This window comes from Phacochoerus africanus, chromosome 7, assembly GCF_016906955.1.
Source record: "Phacochoerus africanus isolate WHEZ1 chromosome 7, ROS_Pafr_v1, whole genome shotgun sequence".
NCBI classification, from domain to species: Eukaryota; Metazoa; Chordata; class Mammalia; order Artiodactyla; family Suidae; genus Phacochoerus; species Phacochoerus africanus.
In genome coordinates this window covers 18,040,509-18,064,474 of record NC_062550.1, presented here as the reverse complement: position 1 = coordinate 18,064,474, position 23,966 = coordinate 18,040,509, and the positions used below count along the sequence as shown (strand labels likewise).

The 23,966-nt window shown below is 54.7% G+C and overlaps 2 protein-coding genes and 1 long non-coding RNA gene across 6 annotated transcripts; 1 reads left to right on the top strand and 2 right to left on the bottom strand.

Annotated features, from left to right (window-relative positions):
- Positions 1-1,656: 1,656 nt before the first annotated feature.
- On the bottom strand, positions 1,657-7,642 carry GPD1 (glycerol-3-phosphate dehydrogenase 1). Of its 2 annotated transcripts, none has more exons than XM_047786587.1 (8): positions 7,569-7,642; positions 6,901-7,078; positions 5,929-6,069; positions 5,186-5,324; positions 4,762-4,874; positions 3,854-4,087; positions 3,261-3,367; positions 1,657-2,308 (listed from the first exon to the last, which is right to left on the bottom strand). In XM_047786587.1, exons 1-8 carry the CDS (start codon positions 7,607-7,609, stop codon positions 2,212-2,214), a joined length of 1,050 nt encoding a protein of 349 aa, XP_047642543.1. In that variant the 5' UTR covers positions 7,610-7,642; the 3' UTR covers positions 1,657-2,211. The 2 variants fall into 2 exon arrangements, with proteins under 2 accessions (XP_047642543.1, XP_047642542.1); XM_047786586.1 differs by lacking the exon at positions 7,569-7,642 and adding an exon at positions 7,275-7,495.
- Positions 4,046-9,223, top strand: LOC125130801 (uncharacterized). Its single transcript, XR_007135805.1, has 4 exons — positions 4,046-4,108; positions 4,635-8,059; positions 8,291-8,505; positions 9,020-9,223. It is a non-coding gene; the product is annotated as an uncharacterized LOC125130801 (long non-coding RNA).
- On the bottom strand, positions 7,986-23,452 carry SMARCD1 (SWI/SNF related, matrix associated, actin dependent regulator of chromatin, subfamily d, member 1). Of its 3 annotated transcripts, none has more exons than XM_047786584.1 (13): positions 23,160-23,384; positions 22,322-22,509; positions 22,031-22,073; positions 21,812-21,934; positions 21,209-21,331; positions 20,009-20,125; positions 18,606-18,707; positions 18,153-18,314; positions 17,975-18,072; positions 15,662-15,797; positions 13,402-13,524; positions 12,246-12,347; positions 7,986-8,171 (listed from the first exon to the last, which is right to left on the bottom strand). In XM_047786584.1, the coding sequence occupies exons 1-13, from the start codon at positions 23,334-23,336 to the stop codon at positions 8,118-8,120; spliced, it is 1,548 nt and encodes a 515-aa protein (XP_047642540.1). In that variant the 5' UTR covers positions 23,337-23,384; the 3' UTR covers positions 7,986-8,117. The 3 variants fall into 3 exon arrangements, with proteins under 3 accessions (XP_047642540.1, XP_047642539.1, XP_047642541.1); XM_047786583.1 differs by lacking the exon at positions 7,986-8,171 and adding an exon at positions 10,380-12,112 and having other exon boundaries at positions 23,160-23,452; XM_047786585.1 differs by lacking the exons at positions 7,986-8,171; positions 21,209-21,331 and adding an exon at positions 10,380-12,112 and having other exon boundaries at positions 23,160-23,385.
- Between the last annotated feature and the right edge of the window lie 514 nt (positions 23,453-23,966).

Below are 23,966 nucleotides of genomic sequence, written 5' to 3'. Positions count from 1 at the left end.
CCAATCCCCAGCCTACGGCGCGGTGACGTCTCTGGTAGCTAGGTAGGTTCTTTCGGTGCCAGCCCCCCTGGAGGGCTGCGCGCCCCCTGGAGCCTGGAGTTGCTCTTTTTCTCCGCGGCCAGGCTTCAGCAGAGCCCAGGTAGGAGTCCGACCCGAACCGCGAGCTTTACGGCAGCTTTGGCCATGGCCACGAAGTGGGCACGAGGGTCGAATCTCCATAACGTTTCACCCGTTTGTGACCTCCTCGCTTGCAGGCGGCTTGATAAGCCCCAGAGAAGTGCCAGGAAGAGGATGGGAGGGAGTGCCATTTAGGGGAATGGGGGGACCCCTGCTAGGGGCCGGGAGTGGCTGGGGAGATGGAAGATGGCTTTCTTTCCATTTTCATTTTTCTTACCCTATGAGTGAAAACATACATGCAGTGATCTGCACTGGCACATGCACTCAAGCGCCCTTCCCCAACTTGTTTCTGGAAAAAACACTTTATTGGGTAGACAAGTGGGCCTGATTCGAAGGCCTGAGATTCTGTTAACTGAGGAGTAAGCAAAAGTAGGCAGAGGTTTTTGACTAAGAGGGTCGCAGCTGAAGCCTAGGGAAGGGAGCTGTCTTTCCGTCTTGACTTTGACTTCCTGGGGAGGCAGCTCTAGATCCCAGCCACCTCTGGGGTGACTGTGCCCCCCCAGGCAGCTCTGCCCTTCACTGCTAAGACTGACTTCTCAAGGGCTAGGGGCTGAGAGGAGCCTCCCTGCCCGGTTTCTCGGGGACTTAGGAAGGGTTAACATAATGCTGGCCAGAGTCACAGTGTGCCAGGTGCCGCCACCCAGGCAGCTGAGACCCTTTGCTGGATGGCCAGGCGCCTTTGGTCGCTATTCATAGCCAGGGGCCCAGGCTGCTGACCTGTGACATTCCCCTGCTGCCATTCCATCCTGGAGCAAGGCAAGTGCCAAGTACACCCCACTCCCTCCTCCTCTTCCCATTTTTTTTACCCCCTCACCCCAGGAGGTAGAATGGTTTGAATTTTTTCCTCCTCCATGAGTTTCCCAGCTCCTGAGGTGCTGAAGTTGTCAATACCTCAAAAGAAGGCCTTCAGGTGACAAAGGAGAGTTGGCTTTGGAATTAGGACACCCACATGGGGACCTGATCACCCTCCATTACCCACTCCGGTCCCTTGGCCTCCTGATACTAGAGCTGGCTAGCTGCCCTGGTGCTCTGGGGGCAGCTGAGAATTAGGTACAGAGTTTGGGAGGGGGTAAGAGGTGGGTCCGAGATGTCCTGGGGAGATAGCAGCAGGAGGGACCCAACCGACGCCTCCCCCGACTGGAGCTCCTGAGAAGGGAGGCAGTGTAGGTACAAAGGTCACGGAGCAGAGTGATCTGAGCCAGCTATGAAATGGTGTAGCTCTGTCAGCAGATTAAGTTCCTGCTCCCCAAAGAGGGTGCTGGCGAGGAGGCGAGAGAGCCTTTGAAAGGTCAGCCATGGTGGGGAGGGGCTGGCAATGAACTAGGTCCCGGGAAGTCCCTGGGGGAGGGCGACATGCCCCACAGCCAGAGATGCCAGCATGGCAGCAACTCTGGTGCCAGGGCAGCTGGGGGGAGGGGGGAAGAGGATGACCAGAGGTTTCTGAGGACGCAGATGTTGCTAGGAGAAGCTAGAAGCGGCTTGTTTGAGATCTTTGTATTTTGTTAACAAACACTGAGATTCATTGATGCCATGTGGGGCCTGGCAGAGGTCAGAGCAAAGGGGTCCCTGGGGCTTGAGTCAGCTCAAAAGCCCGGACCCCTCCCTGGCAGCCTTTGCCTCATCCCTCTTGCAGCTGAGGTACTTCTTTAGCCAGTAACTGGGCTTGGGGACAGGACTCCTGGTCTGTGTGAGGCAGCAGTAGACAGCCGTTGCCTTGCCTCCCTGCTTCCCCTGCCCCGCTCCCCCCACATACTCAAAGCAGCCAGAGCTGGGCTTGAGTCTGCCCCTCCCCACAGCCAGAGAGGGACCAGGCAACTCCATTTCTGGTGAAATGTGGCGGCAAGAGGCTGCGGGCTGCTTGGTGCTTCAGGATCTCCAGGCAGGTAGCTGGGCCCCAGCCTCCTGTCCTCCGGTGAGAAGCTGAGAAGAGGCTCCTCCGTGTGAAGTCCCAGAGATCCTGTTGGCCAGGCACCCCAAGCTTCTGCCTGTCTCCATTGGTGTAAAGAGGCTGCCTGGCCTCAGCCCCAGCACCGCTCAGCTATGTTCTGGATGATTCTGCAGGCAGCAGATGAACTCACTGACTGGGTGGTTCTCGTAGCATATCTGGTACACAGCCATGAACAGAGGGAACCTAGAGTGGGGAGGACAGACCCAGCTTGGCCTCCAGGCATCGCCCCAACCCTCTGCTCCCCATCCACCCCAGCCCTCCACTCCCCACTCTGCCACCTTCCAGCTCAGGCAGACTCTGGCTCTCAATGTCCAACTGCTGAGAGTTTCAATTTCCTAGCCCTGGGTTTCAGGGTCAGGTTTTTAATGCCCTGCTGACTATCCCAGTGAACTTGCCTGCCTGACTCCCTGGCCTGAACTTCAGGCAAGCCACTTAACCTCTCTGAGCCTCAGTAGCATCAACTGTAAAAAGAAGCCACTCTAACAAGTAGTGAAGCGACTGTGCTCAATAAATGCCAGTTTCCTTCTTCCCATCCTCTTGCCCAGGCTGCTCCCTTTACCAGGAGGCTCTACCCTGACCCGCCGTGAGCGGATCTTCTGAGTCTGTCTCATGCTCTCTTCCTCTAGGATTCTTTATTAGATCAGTGGAGCTCTGTTCTGCTAAGCCAATCACCCCAGCTGTCTTTGTGCTCCCTGAAAAGGTGCACCTCGAAGCGACCTGGCCTCTTCCTCATACCTCAGCACCCAGGACAGGATTCAGGGGGCAGAAGGTTTGGCCTTGGGGGACGGCTTAGACTGGGGGTGATGGACAGAGAGGCAGGACAGTCAGAGGGGCCTGCTCCTGTCCACGCCCACAGCTGAGGACAAGGAGGACGGACAGAGGGGAGGCCATGCGGAGGGGCTGTGCCACATGGTGCAAAGAGCACCAGACTGGAAAGAATTCAAAGACAATGAAAGAGCTGGGGGACAGTGGGCACACCAGACCCTCTCTAAGCTCCAGGCTCTGTCTGTAAACATAAGATAACATTTTCCTCTCCACCCACTTCACAGATTGTAGAGGGTTCAGGAAGATGCCGAGCGGGGACAGCACTTCCGGCCCTGGTTCCCTCCGTCCGTGGGGCTGGACAGACCCTTACTTGTCGACCAGGCCCTTGTGCTGGAGGATGCTGTGCAGCTCCTGGGCTGTCTGGGGCCCCTGCAGCTTCTGTCCATTCAGCATCTCTTTCTCCAGCTGCTCAATGGACTGTGAAGAAAACAGGACAGGCGGGTGGAAATGAGAGAGGCCAGTGTGGGATGGAGTCGGGGGCTCCAGCAGGAGGTGGGGTCTTAAAGGGAAAGAAAGGCTAGGAAGGTGCACAACGATCTTTTTTTTAATTCTCTTCTTAGGGCCATACCAGTGGCATATGGAAATTCCCAGGCTAGGGGTCGAATCAGAGCTGCAGCTGCCAGCCTACACTACGGCCACAGCAACACAGGATCCGAGCTGCATTCGTGACCTACACCACAGCTCACAGCAATGCTGGACCCTTAACCCACTGAGCGAGGCCAGGGATCAAACCTGTGACCTCATGGATACTAGGCAGGTTCATAACCCACTGAGCCACGGCGGGAACTCCATGTTCACAACAGTCTTAATGTTTGTGCCCAAGAGATGCCTCAAGCCTGGTTCCTCTGCCTTGACACCTGCAGCAGGGCCCACCCTCTGTTCTCCATTCTCCCGGGGGCCCACCTTTCCTGTGCGGACGAAGGCCTCCGCCACCTTGCGGTTCCGCCCTCCGTAACAGGTCGTGATGAGGTCGGCGATGCCGCAGCTCTCCAGGAAGGTGGCGGAGGACACGGGGCCGTGGCAGAAGAGCTTGGCGAAGGCGATCATCTCCATGAGCCCCAGTCGGATCACCGCCGCCTTGGTGTTGTCGCCAAAGCCCAGCCCATCACAGAAGCCAGCCCCCACGGCCACTATGTTCTTTGGGGAGTGAAGTCACGGGTGAGAAAGGATCCCCTCCCGCAGGCCCCACTTGGAGCCCTCAGCACCTGCCTCAGCTCCTTCCATCAACCACGACGTGTCCACTGAATAAGTCAGCTCCTCAACTCTTTCCATCTCTTGGCTTTCCCACTTGCTGCTGTACCGCCTTCTTTTAGCCCGAGCTGGTGCTTCCTGGCTCCCCAACCCTGCCCTGTACTCCCCTCTTGGGGACTTTTCCTGAAAGCCAGTCTTCTGCCTAGCCCACTCTCCCATCTATGACTGTTCTCTGTTCTGTGTCCCTGATAGCTGTCCAGAGCTCCGTCCAGGATCCAGAGTCACAGCCATCAGTCTGTCTGGGTGTCCTGGATATCTTATCTCCCATTAGCCTGGGTGCTCCCCTCCCCCGGGCACCCTCCCCCTCCCCCCGACCAGCCCTTGGAGCCAGGAGAGGGGTGTTCCACAGGGGCCAGAGGGGAAAGGAAGAAGGGAGCCCAATGTGATGCTGAGTCACTGGCAGGCCTGTGTGAGCCCGGCCTCGCTTCTGCAGTTCTTCCCCTGTGTGAGGAGCAACTGCCCGCAAACAAGAGCCTGGAGAACGAGCAGCCTTGGCCCGCTGAGCGGGGCCCTCTTCGGGACCTTCCCTCCACCCCAGAGCCGCCTCTGCACCCCCTCACCTTTAAGGCCCCGCAGATCTCTACCGTGTCCACCTCCTGCACCACCGTGACACGGAAATTGGGTGTCTGCATCAACTCCTTCAGAAGCTGTCCCTGGGCCAGGTCCTTGCAGCCTAAAGCGGGGAGGGGGTGAGTCTTTAAGAGGGGACTCTTGGCTCTTCTTCCCGCACCTGCCCTCAGCAGGCCCTACGGCTCTTTCTGTAGGGGGGGCCCCCCAATCCTCCTTCACCTGGATGCTGGGGTCTTCTTCCTTCGCCCGCCTTTTGAAGAGAAGATGGCTAAGTGGGAGGGCTTGGGGGGTGTATGAGAGATCCCTGGGGGGTATGAGAGGTGGGTTGGGAACAGAGCTTGGGAAGGGGGTGTCACTGGAGTGGAGGTGCATTACGTATGCAGGTAGTGGTGGTGGTGGTGGGGGGTGACTCACCGATGGTTGTCTCACAGAACTTCTCATCAGCCACCTCATTGGCAATGTTGGCCCCCATCAGCACGCTTATGGGGATGCCAAGGCGCTCCCCAATCACTTCAGAGATGAGCTTCAGCCCGTCGGGGCCCTCGTCTACCCCCTGGGCACAGGATGGAGCTCGGGCCAGGGGCCTTTCCTCCCCAGCCTGAGGGCTTCCCAGCCTGAGGGCTTCCCACCCAGAAATCCTGCCCCGACCAAATTCACGGTTCGTCAGTGTCTGTCCCCAAAGGTCCCCCTGCCTTCCTCCAAGCCAGCCGGAGCTTGCTGGGAGGAGGGCCAGAGAGCATGTGAAAGCGAGTCCATCTGAAAACTCTCCTTCCACAGCCCGCTTCTACAAGGCGATGTCTTCCCTCCACCCCTCAACAGCCCAGAGCAGCTCCCATCCCAGCCAGTGCTCCGAAGCAACTTCCCTCCTCCACCCCTCAGACCAGCCTGCCTCTCATACCCCCCAGACACCCCTTGTACGCCCCTAAACTCCCCAAGCTATTCGCCTCCGGGCTGACCTCTTACCTGCTCCCCAACCAACTCCCCTTCCCAGCAGCCCTGAGCATCTGACTGTTTCTCAAGTCTCCCCAAAGCCCACTCCTCTCCTCTCTCCAGAAAACGCCTGGCCTCCTCCTGCCGTTTTGTTTGTCTCACTTCGCCCACCCTGAGCCCCGCAACAGTTAGCTGCACCCCCATCCACATGAAGGTGTCCCAGGCACCTTAATAAGAGATAGGCCAATGGCATCTGCCTTCAGGTGGCCCTTGAGCTGATCACAGATCTTGCCGATGAACTGATGTGGCACCACAAAGATCAGGATGTCAGCATCCGCTGAGGCCTGGACCACATCTGGGACAGCCACCTGTGGGGGTGACCAGTGCTCAGAGGTCTGACAGAGTTCTAGCCCCTGTGGAGCCCCATCCAGGAGATCTAGGAGCCAAAGAGTGAGGCTGGTGGGGGAGAAGGAAGGGCAGATTGAGGGTTGAATTTGGAAGGGCTGAACTTGGAGAAAGGAGACACTATTCCGTCCCCTGAGCCATCATTCCCTCAGTCCCAGCTGTCCTGGACACTTGAGGACTCCCGGAGACCTCGTCTCAGCACAGCGCTCTCCTAGCCCTTGGCTGGGGGACAGTGAGGGAGGCCAAAGGAGGTCTGGGCTTGGGCAGGAGGAAGAGGCCAAGTGAGATTTCATCATCCTGCTCCTCAGAGCCTCCAGCTGAGAAGGGAAGACACCAGTCGCCCAGCTGTGCCCGCTCCCACTTTCCAGGTGGGGAGTCAGCCACATGGACTTGACCAAAGACCTCAAGTCCAAGGAGCAGCTTCCACATCTGCTAATAACCCAGTGAATGAGTAACAGGATTAGAGCCCAAGGCAGGCACTACCCAGACCCCCAGTCTGGGAGCCAGAGGACCCGTCTTTGGTTGCCATGGAGACCATCTTCCTCATTCTCTCCCGCTCCCTGTCCTGCCTGGGAGCTCATGGGGTGGGGTGGAGCTGCAGGGGATCCATTCAGGTTCTCCTGTCCCAGGAAGTCCCCCGGGGAACAGTTTGGGGCTGTGCACAGGGATGTCCTGTGCCTGGTATAGCCCTCTGAGATGCTTCCAAAGGCCAGGTGGCATGTGACGTGGCCCCCTCCCAGCAGGAAGCACCCCCTCCATTCCCCTCTCCCCTCCTTGGGGGTGTTGAGGCTCACCACGTTGGGGGGCAGCTTGTGCCCTGGCAGGTATTTGACATTCTCATGCTGTGTGTTGATGATCTCTGTCAGCTTTCTGCCCCCGACGTCTTCCTCAAACACCCACATCGTCACCCGTGGGTCAAAGTGTGCCAGCCGGCCTGCATTGCCACCCACGATCTTGGCGATGGCTGAGCCCCTGGCAGGAAGGGGAGCACAGAAAGCGTAGGAATGGGGACATGAGGGAGGAACGGTGGCAGGGAGGGGGCAGAGTTCCAGCTCAGGATATCAGCAGCCACCAGGTTTTCCTTGCCACCTGCCTTGTCACCCCCTCCCCCGTGACACAGTGTCTCTAGTGACCTAGCAGTAGAAAGGAGACCCAGTCTCCCTCATACTTTGCAGCGGTTGAAGGGCCAGCCTCCTGATCTCCACCTCCCCCCAAACCCAAGCAGCTTCTCCGGCAGGGAGTGCCCTGGAGGCTTCCTTTCCGAAGCGAACAGGTGCAGCTGCCGGAGAAGTCAAGGGCCTGGGGAGGTCTGGGCGCGGTCTGTCGTGTCAGGCACAGAAGAGAGCAACAGGGGGGCACAGGGAGGGGAGGCATTTCCCGCCCACCGAGCCTCCCCCGCCCCCAGCCTCCTGTGTACTTGAGGGAACCCCTCCCCCCCACATTCCTTGACAGAGCTGCTTACCAGTTGCCGGAGCCTACAATGCAGACTTTCTTGCCAGTCATGGTGCTGCTCCTCTGCCCGAGCCGCCAGCTGGGTGCCCCTCTCCCCAGCTCCCCGCCGGCTGGGAGCCTATAACTCCAACACACGTGGGTGCAGCCAAGCCCCGCCCTCAAGGGGAGGATGGGGAGGCGGGCACCCAGGGAGACCGAGAGTCTGGCAGAGCCCGGGAAGGGGGAGAAAAGGGGAGAGACAGGTGGGGAACAGGGATGGGGCAGAGACCAGGCTACTTTCCCCTTAGGTTTGCCAGCTGACAGTGCTGGCGGCTTCTCCCCTTGGCCCCAGCCCAGGCCCTCGCCCGCCTCCCTGCCCACAATGGTCTTGTTTTGAGGTCTGCCAAGAGCAAGCCCAGATAAGGAGCAAGCGAGCAGTCCCCCTCCCTCCCGACTGTCCCCAGCACTGGAATAAATTGTATGCAGTCCTCGCAGCGGATACTGGGATGCTCGCTTTCCAAGGTAGGAATCGCCCTACACGTCCTCCCAGGACCCCACAACTGACCTACAGGTTTGTCCTCTAGCAGTGACAGGGATCACATATCACTGGCCCCACACGAGCTCCACCGCAGGGCTGTGGGCGAGGGAGGTGGGTAGGTGTGGGTCCCCCTAAGGGGGGAGGGCAGTCCGGCCCAAGGCTAAGAAGAGACTCCCAAGAAACAAGGCTCACCATGGGCCTCTCCTCGCCTCCAGGGTCCCTACCTGAACGCCTCCCAGGCAGGGAGAGTGGGAAAGGTCAAGGTTGGAGGCCCTGGTGCCAAGAGGCCCGCAGTTTTTGCACAAACTCTAAGCTTCAGGAAGAGGAGGGTAGGAGAGAAAAGGGCCCAAGTGTCCACCGTGCCTGAGGTCTTGAGCTTCCTTCACGTCTTTCTTGGGTCTCTAAGCTACCACGCTGGGGGCGCCCTCAGGTTAGTGGCCAGTTTGCAGAAGCCGGAAAGGGGAAGGGAGGCAGGACCTGTGGCCTCAGGTGGTGGAACTGAGGGAGCGGGGTCTGTGGTCTGGGGGGAGGGAGGGTGGAAGGAACACGCTGAGCCGTTCAGGGCTCTCCGTCGTCGTCGTCACCCACAGCCATCTGTTTGGCTAAGTGGGGGAGCTCTGGTTTCGAGGCTGATGTGGCGAGTGGAGCAAAGGCCCCTGACGCTCAGCTGTCTCTGCACCTTGGCCTAGAAGGCAGGCACCATTGTGTGCTCACATGCTGACCTCCCGCTTGCCCAACTGCCAAGTGGGCGTTTCCAGCAACACTGCTCAGCACTGGGCCAGAGGGGAGACTCAGTGCAACCAGTGGCTAAGGGCCCTGAGGTCAAGACTGGGGAGAAATGGTTTCCTTGGGTCTAGGGACTGCCCAGCACACTCTACTCCCCTGGCCAGGGAGTTCCCAGATAGGGGGCAAACATGAAATCAGTAGTTAATTCTTTCTCTTAGGAACAAAAGCGTGCCTACTACAGAGCCAGCCTCCCACCACAGATCGCCATGGCCCTGGCACTGCGACAAAGGCGCCACTGCCAGGCTGGCAGCTGGGAGCACTGATTATGGGTGATGGACGAGAGAAAGAATGCTTCTGTCCCTGGATGAGAACCCCAAAGGATGGCTGTTTATGCATAAAATAACCCCTTGTTTTTGCCTGGCGCTTCCATCTCTCACTTTACCCCCACAATCATTTTACGTGCTATGGAGACAAAGAATTTGTTCATTTATACAGGGATGAAGAGTGTGCAGAGATTCAGAAGTGGCTTGTCACAGGAAGTTATCTGTACTACTGGAGCTCCTTTCCCAGGAGCAAACCGTACATTATTTGCTTGAAATTAATAATGGTTCATCAGCCATTCATTACACATGCAATTAGCCTGGGTGAAAACAGATGCCATTTCAATGTCCTTGACATCAATTTTCTCCACTCCGAGTTATCACCCCCACACACTCTCCTCTGCTCTCCCTACTCAAGTCTGATAAACCCCACATTCCAGACTGGAGGCAACAGTTACATCCTTGGTACCTGAGTGTCCACACCCATGGAGCCAAAAGTCCATTTAGCTACCACAGCTGCCCTCGTCCCAGCTTCTAAAACCCCTTCTTGGGGAGAACCAAGCTAGGTAATGGCACATGGGAGGAAAGCAGGGCCACTGGGTGGGAAGCAGGCCTATTATGACGGGAACTGCAGCAGAATTTCAGGCTTCCACTAATGGGAACCAATCCTGAGCAAAGTCTCGCCAGTTCTGCCAACAAGGGGCTGGTCGCCTACAACGCTGAGGGTGAGTGCAGCATGCCACACCAGTCCGAGGGACCGAAATGTCCCTCAGGGTTGGGAAGGTGGAGCCTTAAGGAACAGCCGACACGAGAACACAAACGTCTTCAGCCCCGGCCCATATGTAGACAGGAGCCCTGACTCCTCTAGAGGCAGATCAGGTTCATCAAGCCTAAGGGATCACAGGCCCAAGGATGGCACCCTCGAGCCAGCAGGTGCCCTGGAGAGCTTGGAGCGACAGGGGGAGACGGCAGTGCCAGTGTCTGGTTAGAACCTGAACGGGATCTGATGACTCTAATGCCACTAGTGGGCCTGCTTGGACCACTGGGGCTGACAGGACAAGCTGAGGCGAGAACCTGAGCTCCACAGGGTAGAAACCTCGTTTTCCACCATATCCCCAGTGCCTAGAACCACAGCGGGCCCCCAGCAGGTGCTCACTGTTTGTCAAATGCAATGAACAAACACCATGAGCAGGGCCAGTGGTACTGGAGGAGGGAGCTCAGGGAGGCGCTCTCCCTTAGTAGGAAGGGGGACCCATCCTTCAGAAGTTTCTTTTATTAAAACTGGGTGACATCGATAAGGGGGGCAGTACAAAAAAAATTTTGGTCCATGAAAAAAACATAATAATTCAGTTAATAAAAACAGTTATCTTCAACAGGGCAACCGTGGAGGAGTGCTGAGCTTCCTTCTCATGGTTCCGGCCCCAAGGACAGAGGTCGGCCAGTGTCACTGTGGGGAGAAGCTTTCGAGGGAGGGCTGGGATCATGACAGGAAGGGGGGTCGGGGAGGAAGTTCTGCTGTCCCTGGCGGCGGCGTGGAACAGGCAGGGATATGGGGCTCGGGGTGTGCTCGCAGGAGCCTGAGGAGGGGGTGGGGAAGCAGGGGCTTGTCAGTTCTGTGGCTTTAGAGCCCGTACGGAACGCAGCTCCCCCTCTGTGCCCAGCTGTCTCCCACCCTGCTGTGTTGAGTCTGCGAGCCTGGGATATGCTAACTGGAGCGGGGGGGGGGGGGGGAGGAATACAACCTGGAAGAAGAATTTGAGGCTCTCCTGGAAAGATGCAAAACCATCTCAGTTCCAAGGGGCCAAGATCACAAGGTCCTGCTGCTACCTGAGGGGCCTGAAGCTTTGAGGGCAGGGGCTGGGGGGGGGGGTCCCAATCCTGTGAGGCAGGAAGAGGGAAGGGTCACAGACCCAACTCAGAGCTACGCTCCAGCCCTAGGCGCTTTCACTCCTCAGTGCCTGGAGGTCACCGGTGGGTGCCAACCGGGCAGACAAGGGACAGGAAGACAGGGATGGCCCAGGGCTTTTACCCGTTTGATTTCAGGCCTGTTTCTCCATGAAGGGAGGGGGGAGGGCGCCAGGGCGGAGTGAACCAATGAGTCACGCCTCCCGGCAGGAGCAGGAAGGAACAGCCTCTGCTGGCAATGCCAGTACCCGAGGTGAGACCCTGGGGCTGTGACAGGGAAAGGCAAGGTTCCCCCACCCAAATGCCCTGGGTTAGGACAGGCGGGAGGGAACCCTAAAGAGCAGCTACAGGGAGTGTGCCGGGAGGGAGCGATGCTACAGGAATGAACTCCAATACTGATGTGAACCCTCCACGAGGGGGTAAGAAGCACTGAGACCAGCAGGCCAACCCAGAGGGCTCTGGACTGGCCTGGGGCTCAGTGGAGCCCAGAGCCAGCGGTCCCTTAGTGCTAGAGGGCAACGAGCGAAGGAGAGTTTGCTCCAAACCTGTGGAGGAAAGGAAGGAAACTGGATTCTGTTATCAGGAGAGCCAAGGTCAACTAGCTTACAGAGTGCCCCCAGGCCTGAGTCTCGGAGAGGAGGCCAAAGCTCCCCACTCCTGGGTCTCTGAAGGGCAGGATCAGTGTAGCTGGTCCCCGAGGAGACCACTCGGCCTTAGGCCCAGTCCATTCAATGCACTGATTACCACTACAGATTCTCTCTCTAATACTACCTATAGGTCCTATGCAGACCAGGGGAGGGCAGAGGCACATGGGAACTTTGTGGGGCAAAGGGAAGCCGGGGGTAGGAAGGATGGGGTGGGAGAAGAGGGCAACAGGTGTCATGTGAGACCCTCTTCATTCTGGTGTTGTCCTAGAACCAACAGCATCCCCTGGAAGGCCCCAAGCAAGACCAAGGCAGGTGCTAGGAGGCAGGCAGCACAGGGCCCAAATAAAGAAATCGGTGCAGCCAGGTCAGGGCCGTGGGAGAAGCCCTATGTGTTTCGGATTCCCAGGGCTTGCTCTAATTCTTGTCGTCTCTGCTGCACCTAAGGAGAAGATAGTGGAGGGGGCGGAAGATGAGACGAACCATAAGTCGGGAGCTAATACCACTGACCCCCATCAGGGACGCAGACCCCGTGTGCCTTGTGTCAGTTTCTCCTGGGCACCCCAGGTGCCTACCTTGGAGTAGAAGTACCGGCACACGGCCTCCTGCGCCCACGGCTGGAAGTAGAACTCAGCTCGGCGCTCTTCCTCTGGGTTACCCACCACGTCCGTCATGGTCTGAGGGAGACGGGAGGGGAGGAGAGAACAGACCTGTTTCCTTCCGTGTCATCGGTTATGGATTGACCTGTATCCCCCAAAAGATGCTGCAATCCTAAGCCCCCAGTACCTGTGACCTTATTTGGAAATAGGCTCTCTGCAGACGATCAAGTTAAGATGAGGTCATTAGGGTGGGCCCATCTAGAATGACTGGTGTCCTTATAAAAGGGGACACTTGGACCCAGAGACAGAGATGCTTAGGGAAGAGGATGTGCAGATGCCTGGAGGTCACCATCCGCGCACCAAGCAAGGCCTGAGGCTGCCACAGTGAGGAGGTGCGCAGCCTGGCACAGACCCTCCCTCCCAGCCCCCAGAAGGGATCGAACCCTGCTGACTCCCTGACCTCAGACTCCAGCCTCCAGAACTGTGAGGCACTACACTTCTGCTGTTGAAGCCACTCAGGGTGGTACCTTCCTACAGCGGCCCTAGCGAGCCACGCATACGACACCCAGAGTCGCCCCTGTGTTCGACACATCATTGCCTTGATCAGGGGTCCTTCCTGGCACCCCTCGTCCCTTGCTCCTCTGCTCAGCCGAAGTGTCGTCAGTCACCACAGGACAGGTGAGAACCGAGGGCTCCGTCCTATCTTCCTGCCTGAGAGAGATGCTCCCCTCTCTGGGACAGAACTCCAGCCCCGACTCTCCACGAAGCCTTCCCCAGCTGCTCTGGCCTCACCATCTCCCTCCTCCTTTGTGCTCTTACTGGTACTGGTAAGTTCCAGGAGTGTCTTACATGACTTACTATTTTTTAAATCACATTAGCTGAGTTTCTCCAAACAGAAGGTCTGCTGCTTAGAAAGCAGAAATCAAGTTTTCCATGCTGTACCCCCTCGAATACACAGTGACAGTACGCAGAAAAATGCTAGATGGTTCCACCTCCATTTCCCTCCTTAACTGTAAACTGGGCCCTGGAACACGCTAAAGAAAGTCTTGTCCCTCGCCTCCCCCGAGGGGAAAAAAGCAACTGTGAGCCTCACAGGCCTCAAGTCCCTTTGCACCTGTCCCGGGTCCTTTACCTTGAGGTCCCGGCACTGGGACTGAAGCCAGTCGTTGATGAAACCCTGAGGGTCTCTGGCGAAGCTCAGCATGAACTCCCGCTGGGTCTTCAGCTGATTGATAGTTTCTATTGTCTCATGGATCTGAAAGAAAGGAAGAAGCTCCTGACATCTCCACGCTGGGGGAACACAGGGCCAAACGGCAGACAGCGTCTGACTTCTCCTTGTGCCACTCGCAACCCAGGAACAGAGTGTGGCCCAGAAAAGGCACTGCTGCCCAGAGCCCCCAGCCCTGGCTCCGGTTCATGTTCGTTCCACAGATGACACGCCCTGTGTCCCTGTGGGCCCCATTCTAGTCTCTACAATGTCCAGAGTGGGGGACGCCACACGGTAAACACTTAATCCACAGCACAAAGGGGTCCCGAAACACTCTCAGGCAGAAAAGAGGTGGTGCCGAAGGCTGTCTCGAAAGCTCTGGTCTGTGGGTTTTGTCCTCTGTCCTCTTCTGGTTCTCTGCACTCCTCCTGGTGACATCATCTCCTTAGCTATCTTCCAGGACCTCTGACAGGGTGAAGAGTCCCTGGTCTGCAAACCAGAGCCCGTTTTCTAGACGCCCACCAATCCAACTGCTTGACGACTCAAGGCACCTTGAACTCTCCGAAACGAAATGCACCATTTCTCTCCCAAGCCTGTTTCCAACCTGATGCCTAGGACTGCGTGGCCAGCTGGAGAGCTGGGGGTCGGCACAAAGCCTCTTCTCCCCACACCTCACCCCGCCGTCTCCATCCAGGGTCCGAATCCTTTCAGTGCCATTTCACACCTCCCCAGGCTGCCTACTCCCCTCCATCCTCACTGTCAGAACCCTAAGTTTAGGCCCTCAGCACACCTCACACACCTAACTGCCCCACCACCTAACTTCCTGGCGCCGGATCTGCCCCCTGAGAGTTCACTCCCCATGTCCTGCCGGTGATCATTCTAAACGCATGCAGCACCAGGCCCTCAGTTTTCAGGACAAAGTGTACACCAGTTCTCCCTGCATCAAAGCTGCCTCATGACTAGACCCCAGCTTCCCGATCCAGTTTCCTTCTCCAGGGCCCTGAGCTGAGGTTAACACAGTACTTCTTGAACACGCCAGGCTCTCTGCACCTCTCGGGGCCTTCATATACCCTGTCCTCTCTTTCTGGAATGTTCTCTGACCTCTCTGCCCCTAAGCGCCATCATCCTTTCTCACCTGTCATTAACTCCCACGTTGTCCTTCAAGATTTAGTTGGGGGGTTCCTTCCCTGGCTCAGCACTAACGAACCCGACTAGTATCTATGAAGATGCAGGTTTGATCCCTGGCCTCGCTCAGTGGGTTAAGGACCCAGCGTTGCCATGAGCTGTGGTGTAGTTCACAGATGTGGCTCAGATCTGGCATGGCTGTGGCTGTGGCACAGGCTGGCAGCTACAGCTCTGATTCGACCCTAAGCCTGAAAACTTCCATATGCCATGGGGTGAGGCCCTAAAAAGACCAAAAAAAAAAAAAAATGTAGTTGGGGTGTCAGCTCTTCCAGGAAAGTCTGCCTGCTCTCCTTTGTGTTCCCAGAGCCTTTTTGGTTTTACTTGCACAGACTATGTCTAAAGTTAATGATAATAACAATAGGAGCAAAAGTTGCCTTTTTTTTTTGGTCGCACCCCTGGCATGTGGAAGTTCCCGGGGCCAGGTGACTGAACCCGTGCCACAGCAGCCAGGCAAGCCATAGCAGTGACAAGGCTGGACCCTTAACCTGCTGAGCCACATAAGAACCCCACCATTTGATCTTATGTGCCAGGTACAATGTCATGTCTTTACATGTACTGTCTCCTTTAATGCTTGTAACGACCTTAGAGAAACAGGTATTATGGTCTCTGTTCACAAATCAGAAAATGAGGCCCAAAGCTATTAAGCTATGAAGCACAACTTGGGTGTCTGGTTCCAACCAGCACCAAAGTGCCTCACATACACTAGGTATGAATACATTCTGAGTGAATATCAAGACTCAAAAGCAGGAGTTCTCACTGTGGCGCAGAATCTGACAGCAGCGGCCTGGGTCACTGCAGAGGAGGGGGTTCAATCCCCAGCCTGGCGCCGTGGGTGAAAGGATCTGTTTTTGCTGCAGCTGCAGCGAAGATTGCAGCTACAGCTTGGATTCAATCCCTGGCCCAGAAACTTCCACATGTCCACTGAAAACAACAAAAGAAAAGCAGCCAAGCAGCTAAGCTAGAGGGCTGGTGGCCCCATCATCCAGGGCCCGGGCCCTACCTTGTTGTCTAGAGTAGCAATCTCCTGCTGGCTGGCGGTGGACAGTAGGAAAGAATTCATCTGGGTCTTCAGGGTATCGTCCACTTCCACATCAATGTCATAACAAGCTGTCTTTTTCTGATCATTCGGGTCAACACTGGGGAGGAAAACAAATGGGCTTGGTAAAGGGCTTGTCCCCTAACACCTAATCACACAGAGTCAAAAAAAAGGTCCAAGACCAGGAGTTCCCGTCGTGGCACAGTGGAAATGAATCTGACTAGGAACCATAAGGTTGTAGGTTTGATCCCTGGCCTTGCTCAGTGGGTTAAGGATCTGGCGTTGCCATGAGCTGTGGTGCAGGTCACAGACCTGGCTCGGATCTGGTGTGGCTGTGGCGTAGGTCGGCAGTTGCAGCTCCGATTATAGACCCCTAGCCTGGAAACATCCATATGCCATGGGTGTGGCCCTAAAAAGCAAAAAAGAAAATCAAAACAAAAAGACTGTCCAAGACTAAAGGGCAAGGGGTTAACTACAAAAGGGCACAAGAGACCATTTGGGTGCGACATAAATGCTCTGCCCTTTCCTTGTGGTGGTCGCTACAGAATGCACACATTTGACCAAAATTATTCACCTATATTTCAAATGGGTGCGATATACTGCATATAAACCTCAATAAAGTTGATTTAAAAAACAACCTCAATGGTGGAGTTCCCATCATGGTCAATGGAAGCAAATCTGAATAGCATCCATGAGGATGCAGGTTCGATCCCTGGCCTCGCTCAGTGGGTTAAGGATCTGGCATTGTCATGAGCTGTGGTGTAGGTCGCAGATGTGGCTCAGATCTGGCTTTGCTGCGGCTGCGGTGTAGGCTGGCAGCTGTAGCTCCAATTAGACCCCTAGCCTGGGAACCTCCATATGCCATGGGTGTGGCCCTAAAAAGATTTTTAAAAACAAAAGACAAAAAAACCCTCAATGGTAAAAATTCAAATGGTACAAAAGATATCCAGCAAAAAGTAAGTTTCTCGGAGTTCCCGTTGTGGCACAGCAGAAGACAAATCCAACTAGGAACCGCAAGGCTGCAGTTTCGATCCATGGCCTTGCTCAGTGGGTTAAGGATCTGGTGTGCCGTGAGCTGTGGTGTAGGTCGCAGGTGTGGTTCAGATCTGGCGTTGCTATGGCTGCGGCGTAGGCCAGCAGGCATAGCTCTGATTTGACCCCTAGCCTGGGAACCTCCATAAGCCATGGGTGTGGCCCTAAAAAGTGAGAAAAAAAAACAGTTTCTCCCTCCCCACAAGGAAATGACTGCTATAGTATCTCCTATACTATTCTCCCTATTACAATAAAATTGATCCTGAAAATAAATTGAAATAAAACACACATCATGTAAAATAAAGTAAAAAGTGGCCTAACTCTAAGCAGAGGAATACACGACAAACTAGCTTCTATTGACCCAATGTATAGACTGTAGGAATTGCTATTAGCTGAGTGAGGGTCTAATGAGAGGAAGGGCTTCAGTGGACTGAATATGAAACAAGGGAAAAAAGGCAGAGACTACATCCAGTCTGAGAACAAAGTGCCTTCCTCCACTCCATATCTGCCTAGAGATGCCTTGCTCCTCTATCTCTGAACAGAAAAGCAGATGGAGATGACGGATTTGGAGTCTCAGAAATGCAATGTCCTACCGCCCTGAGAAGATGGTAGCTCATCACTGACGAGCTGGTGAATGTCTAATAGCTGATTCTCCACAGCAGAAGATCAACAAAAAAAGCCTTGACTTGTAGCATTTGCTGACTGCTGTGTTTTAAATATTCTCAACACGACTGATTTCAATATGCCAACATTTCTTTTTTTTCTTTTTTTTTTTTTAATATGCCAGCATTTCATCACTGATCATGGAGCTGGGAAGGCATGTGCAATAACATGTCATTATGTGGTATTGCCACCATGCAGACTCAAAAGACGTAAGTAATCTCAAAAACACAAACATGAGAAACCAGTAATTCAGAAATGATGAATATTTGAGTACATGCTACCCCTGTTGTTGTTTTTTTCTTTTTTCTTCTGGCTACTGCTGTGGCACGGGGAAGTTCCCAGGCCAGGGACTGAACCCGCACCACAGCAGTGACCAGAGCCGCAGCAGTGACAATGCTACATCCTCAACCTGCTGAGCCACCGGGGAATTCCTGTATTATCCTTATTTTTAATGTAATGTATCTAATCACAAACAGGGACTGTGATAAACAACCTGTGTGCAAAATTCCTGAAAATTTGCGAACTGACCTGTGCAGCTATGAGCCAGCTCCAGGACACCACTGCCCCCACCCACACACTTACCTGATGACGTGATTAATGATGATCGGCTCTGGTGGCATAAGCAAGGCGTGGAGCCGTTGGGGGATCTCTGAAAACTTCATACGCTGAGATTCAAAGATCTGTGGGAAAGAGGAAAAGCAGCTAAGAGCACAGCTAGGGCTCCAGCGGCCTCGAGCAAAAGAATGGGTCCTTTTCTCACCTGTTGGAGGTACTTGTCACAGATGACAAACTCCCGCTCGTGTGGGTCCTGGAGCTTATGTGTCTTAATATATTGCCACAGTGCTTGGATGATCACTGGACGGGTCTGGGTGTGGATGCCCAGGAGCCGAGCCAGTCGAGGGTCTAATTTGAACTGGGGAGGCTGTAGAGAACCAAAGAGGATAGATTCGAAGCTAATAGGCTGGCTCTGTGCACATTACAGGGTGCTCGGCGTGGCCATCTTCAAGCCATTCAACCAGCATTAATGCTGGGCTGTCTCTGGGGCAGACAAACACTAAGGGGAGCCCAGGAATGACTAAGACCCTATCCCCATGTTTAGAGAGCGGAGGGTCTGGTGGCAAAGTATCCACAACTAGACTTAAAGCTTTAAATGTCAGATGGCTGATGGGCTGTGGCTGTGAAAGCTGGACCCCCTCCCATGAGCACAGAATACCTGGTAATCCAGCATCAGTAGCACAGTACACCGTACATTCACGTCTCCTGGCCGCTTCACCTGGAAGCCATCCGTCTCCTGGGTAGTGGCGGTCCTGTGCCACTACAGAGAGGAAGATGTCAGGGGGTGCTCTCCCAGAGGAAGAGCTGGGGTGGGAGGGAAGAGCTTCTGTAATGACTGAATATTCAACTTTGATTACTGAGGCTACTGGAGAAGAACAATAGCATGAGGCATTAAAACAAAACAAAACAAAACAAAAAAAACTGCATGTGGCTTTGGGATTCTTGTCAATAAGTAGACTGACCTTTTAATTCTGACTGCTCGAGACCACATTTAAATTAGCCTGAATTTTCAGTGATAACTTTATCCACAAAATGGATAATATAACATGCGTACTGTAAAATAACGTAGCTCTCGTCTACTGAGTGCTTGCTACGTGCGAGGGTTTTCTAAGACGTTTACTCGGATCATCACATTTAATCCCTACAATATCCATACAAGACAGGTTCGATTAAACCTATCTGACAGAGGAGGAAACAAACACGCCCAAGGCTAAAGTAAGATGCCTAAGGTCAACAGCCAACGAGTGGTGGAGCTGCTCTCTGAGCTCGGCCGTGTTGGATTCTACAGTCCACATTCTTAGCCACTATGTTCTACTGCTATAAAGTTAAGTTAAATACAGTTACACATGTCTATCGATTCTGTGACTTACTTCCCTTATAAGATGGTAAAGACCTTCCCAAGTCTCTTAGTGGCTGAGGTTAAGGGGCTGCGGCTACACTGGCAAAGAAAGGAGCAGGTTAAGTTCACTTGGAGCACCGGACCGTCATTCTGGTTTCGACTGTATCCCAAAGAACACGGCTGCTGACACGTCTCAGGTATGCTACGTAATCAGGCATTATAATAAAAGCTTTCTGATGATTTGGAATGTGAATCTAAACAAAGCAGGGACCAAAAGCGAGTCCCAGATTCGTGCAAGTAGCCTTGGCAAGGACTAGAACCCTGTTAGTTAACCCCCTTTAACACAGTACTTGTTACCAGGAAAAAAGCAGAATGGTGTGTGGATAACTACATCTCACCATTATTAATAAACAAGGTGAAGAGATGATCTGGCATGTACAAGAGGCCTCCATCAGAATTTCCCTTGAAAGTGGGGCAGCAACTAGGATAGTCAAATTAAAAAGGTGGGACAAGTCAGACTACAAGAGCTCTTGGGTCCAAATGGCACCAGAACTAAACAGCTAGTGCCACCTGGAGGCCAATGTGCAAACTGCGACAGAGGTACCGTACACCTGGCGTGCCCTTTTCTCATACCTCCCCCTCTCCTTAAGATATTAATGTTTGGCTCCCAAGTCCATCATCCTCCAGTCATAAGTCAAAGCCTAGAGGAGAGAACTACTCACTTCTACCAGATGGTTGTCTGGCCCATACAGGTCTTTGTCCAGTTCGATCACCAAGGACTTAAAAAAAGAAGAGAACTTCCTCTTTTGCTTGGTGGCATCATATTTGGACAAGGCTGACTAGAGGAGAGAGAGAGAAGAGGTCACATTACAAGAGACCAGAAAAAATTCCTTAAAACAAAGTACCATAAAAAAAGGAACCCAAACAGCAACGGGAAGAGACCCAAAAATGTCTTCTGAATATCTCTTAGGAGGTGGCAAGGTAGGTGTCTGTGGATATTAAACAAGTCACGGTAGCAAGAGAACCCCAAAGCAGCAGCCTATAACACACATAGGGTCACTGACTTACCCACCTCATTTCCCCAAGGGAAAGGAGGTAAGTTAGGCCAAACCTCTGCACACAATAAAGCGAGTCTGAACAGGGAAAGGTCTGACTCTAGAGGGGAAATGAATCACAGGTAATAAGCAGCCAGAACAAAAACTGCTTTATTTGGATGACATGATAACACTGGCAGATGGACCGGACCTATATAGAAAAGAAGGAGGCTCTGACACGAGCCCTGGTTCTCCTGAAAAATGCATTCATACTGGCTTGCCTGTGAACAGCTAAAAATAGAGAGCAAGAGAATATAAGGGAATGGCAGGTGAGCTTCCCCAAGGAGCTTCTGGGGTGCGAAGTCTGGGGGCTATCACCTGTCAGCTGATGTTCCCCATGAGGCAGCAAAGAGCCTGTCCGAGAGAACTCGCCCATGGAAACTGTGAAATGTCTCCAGTGGAAACTGGGAAGACGGCGATACTGCAGTGGGAATCAAGGACCTCAAGGACTCTGGGAGGAGAGCAGGGCCTCAAATGCTAAGTGCAAACTCGCTTGGTTTAAAAACCAAAACCAAAACCAAAACAACCCTAACTGGAAAATCTGCAGATACTGCCAAATCCAAGGGCTAGCAGCATCAGGAGGGAGACAAACAACAAATCAAATCCCAGGGCAATACGGTTCTCCATACGATGCCACAGAGAGAGCCAGGCTGTGGGAGCCAGGCACAAAGAACCATTGTCTTTTAGCGCAGGGAACACAGTGACCCTCTCCCTGCTGTTCCCAACAGGAGCTGTGAGCAACAGTCAGGCTTCCTGCCAACCAGACAATACTGCTTGTTCCCAGCAGCTCCCACCCTAGATGCTGACCACAGTGGACCTTGAACTCACATCCTCCAGGAGGCGTCCTTCTACCCGAAGCTCCCAGGAAGCCACCGTCCCTTCCCCATCCTCGGCATCTGACTTAGCCGGATTGAAAGTGTTAGAAATGAAAATTCGCAGCTTCCGTTTTTGCTGAGGAAGGCAGAAACAGGATTGACAGTGGGGCTTCAGTGGTTTCACACTGAAGACCAGGGTCTCCCCAAACCCCAAAACATCTCCTAACAGACTGGCTTACTATTTACCCAGGCCCTGGGGTGGGTGGACGGAGATTCCACCTAGAAGAGCACAGGCCACTGGCCCAAATGCAAGTGCATGCACTGGGGTGCCAGGTAGACAAAGTCATGCGAGGTGCCAGGTTCCCAAGGTGACAGAGCAGTTATAGCAAAAACACCAACAGAGTATATTTCTGGTGCAAGAACTATCAAAAGCCCCTCCCCCTGAGCTGTTCTGTTCTTATGCTTCTAATGTAATTCTCAGTTTGTAGGCGGAAGGGAGAGATGTAATTTAAATGCCAAGGAGAGCGGCGCTATGCCTTTGATTTCTCATCCTTAGCCTGCTGAAGGTTCCCGAGTCCTCTCCTTTGGCTCTCTGCCTAGCACTCTCCTGCGTTACCTTGATGGGACGCTTCAAGGCCTCCTGGATATCTAGCCGTTTCCTCATGATAGTCTGGTCCAGTTTCCTTTCAAAAGCCAAGAGATCCATATAGGCCTGGGATTCTGGTACCAGTTCACGAATCTGAGGAACAGAAAGGTATCATTGGGATCTAGAGCTGGCCATCTCTCTTCTCCAACTCAACACACCCTCAAGAAGACCTATACAGCCTGGACTCACCCTTTGAGGTAGAATTTTGTCAGCCATCTTCTTTTTCTTTGCACTGTTTGGAATAAATACTGTTATCAGGTTGGGATGGAACTAGCCAGAACATGAAGACAGGCTGTCAGCACCTCCATTTATAGTCAAGAGAAAGAACCGCAAAGCTTCTCTCAAATCAAAGACACCCCCCACCCCCACCAAACACGAAACAGTCTCCACTGTCTGCTGACACAGCGTCGTCACTTCTTGGTTGAGGTACTCCCACCACCTGTGTCCGCCCTCCCGCTCTCCGCCCTGGGGTCATCTTACTTGTGGTTCCGATTTTGGACCGCCTGTTGCTGGACCTGCTGGATCTGCTGAGGTGCAGGTCTCTTGCGGGACTGGTCCATCCCTGACTGGGCCAGGCCAGGTCGGACTGAAGGGTTCCCCCCATAGCCAGGGGGTCCCATGGAAGGTCCCTGAGGTGTCATTCGGCTGCCTGGTAGCATACCTGGTCTCTACAGAGGGGAGAGGACCCAGAGATGTCATGGCTTCCCTTGCAAACCCCACCAGGAAAGGGAAAGTGGGGGAAGCCTGAGTTCTCTGAATCGAACCAGGCTGGGGGCGTGGGGGGTGGGAGAAGACCCCTCTACCTCTTTGAAATATAGATCACTGGAGCTTCCTCTGCTCCACTTGTGATCCCACAGGGGACTCCAGCCCAAAGCTAAGAGAGCAGATTATACTCAAATTCTCCCCAGTCTATTTTGTATCTGCCATTGGACATCTCCTCTGCTCCCAGTACTCAGACAGCACTGCCAGCTACCATCTCCTCAAAAGCTGACCTCAATTTGCCAGGTACACCTGTGCTCCTCTGGGCACTGGAGCTGCCTAAGCCCTTTTGCACTCCAACTCTCACAAGCCCACCCTTGGCCCCGCTTCGTTCACCCTGGTTCTACACCCCGACTCCCCAAGGAAACAATGCCCCTACGAGCTGGTGGGGATGCTAACCGCCTCCCCTCCCTTCCGCGCACTGCCTCCCCCGACCCTCCCTCGCGAACCGAATCCCTCCCAGGGGAGTCCCTCCTACTCCTCCCCCCCACCCCGTCACTCCCAGGCCCCCGCTCGGCCCCGCCCCCGGCCCGCGCGCCCCTCCTCCTGCCCCACTCACCGGATAGGCCGCTCCGGGCATCGGGGAGCGGTACAGCCCTTGACCCGGCGCCGGGCCCATTCGCACCGGAGGCCCCGGAGTCCCGCCCGGGCCCAGGGCAGCCGCCGCGCCCGCCCCGCCTGAAGCTCCGGCGCCGCCACTCGGAGCCACAGACTGGAAACCCGCCCGGGCCGCCATCTTTCCCGGAGCCGCTGCTGCAGCTGCACAAAGAACCGGAACCGGAACTCCCCCCGCCCCCCGCGCGCCCCCAGCGCGCCCGCCTGTCCGCCCGGCCGGCCCGCCGGCACGGGAGGCCCAGGGCAGCGAGACTGTGGGCTAGAGGGGGGCGACGAGCGGAAAAGGCGTGCTGACCACTCCCTCCAGCCTTCGCGGTCCGGCAGGGAACACCATCGAGAAGAGCTCTGGGATAGAGAGGCCCGTGAGCGGGCGCCCCCAGGCCGGCGGGAGGAAGACAAGGACCTGGAAAGGGGGACCACAGCACCGTCCCAAAGCTCTGATGAAGAGGGTGATGGAGTAACTGCTTCATCTGGGCGCAGGGCGTTTTAACTTTCCAAAGCGCGTGTTTCTTCTCCTTCTCCTCCAGCTCTAAGCCCAGGAGCTGAAGAGGAGAACGCACCTTTCCATTTTGCAAACAGGAGAGGTGAACTCGAGAGGAAATGACTCGGTGTAGTCAACCAGCAAGTTAGCGCGAAAGCCAAGGCTTAGAGTCCAGGTCTGGCTCAGAGCCCAGGGCTCATGCCACAGATAAAGTGCCTCAATAGCTACCTTATGCTAGAACTTCAACCCAGCCTTTTCCCCGACCTTTAA

Excerpts from the sequence above, each read along its gene's own strand:
- SMARCD1 (XM_047786583.1), bottom strand. The coding sequence starts at position 23,336 with ATGGCGGCCCGGGCGGGTTTCCAGTCTGTGGCTCCGAGTGGCGGCGCC. Across the intron at positions 20,126-21,208 it reads AAGGACGCCTCCTGGAGGAT|TCAGCCTTGTCCAAATATGA; the intron begins GTGAGTTCAAGG and ends TCTCTCCTCTAG. Across the intron at positions 18,315-18,605 it reads TACTGATGCTGGATTACCAG|CCTCCCCAGTTCAAATTAGA; the intron begins GTATTCTGTGCT and ends GGTTCTCTACAG.
- GPD1 (XM_047786586.1), bottom strand. The coding sequence starts at position 7,480 with ATGCCTCCCCTCCCTGTGCCCCCCTGTTGCTCTCTTCTGTGCCTGACA. Across the intron at positions 7,079-7,274 it reads GGCCCTTCAACCGCTGCAAA|GGGCTCAGCCATCGCCAAGA; the intron begins GTATGAGGGAGA and ends CCTTCCTGCCAG. Across the intron at positions 4,875-5,185 it reads GTTCTGTGAGACAACCATCG|GCTGCAAGGACCTGGCCCAG; the intron begins GTGAGTCACCCC and ends TCCCCGCTTTAG.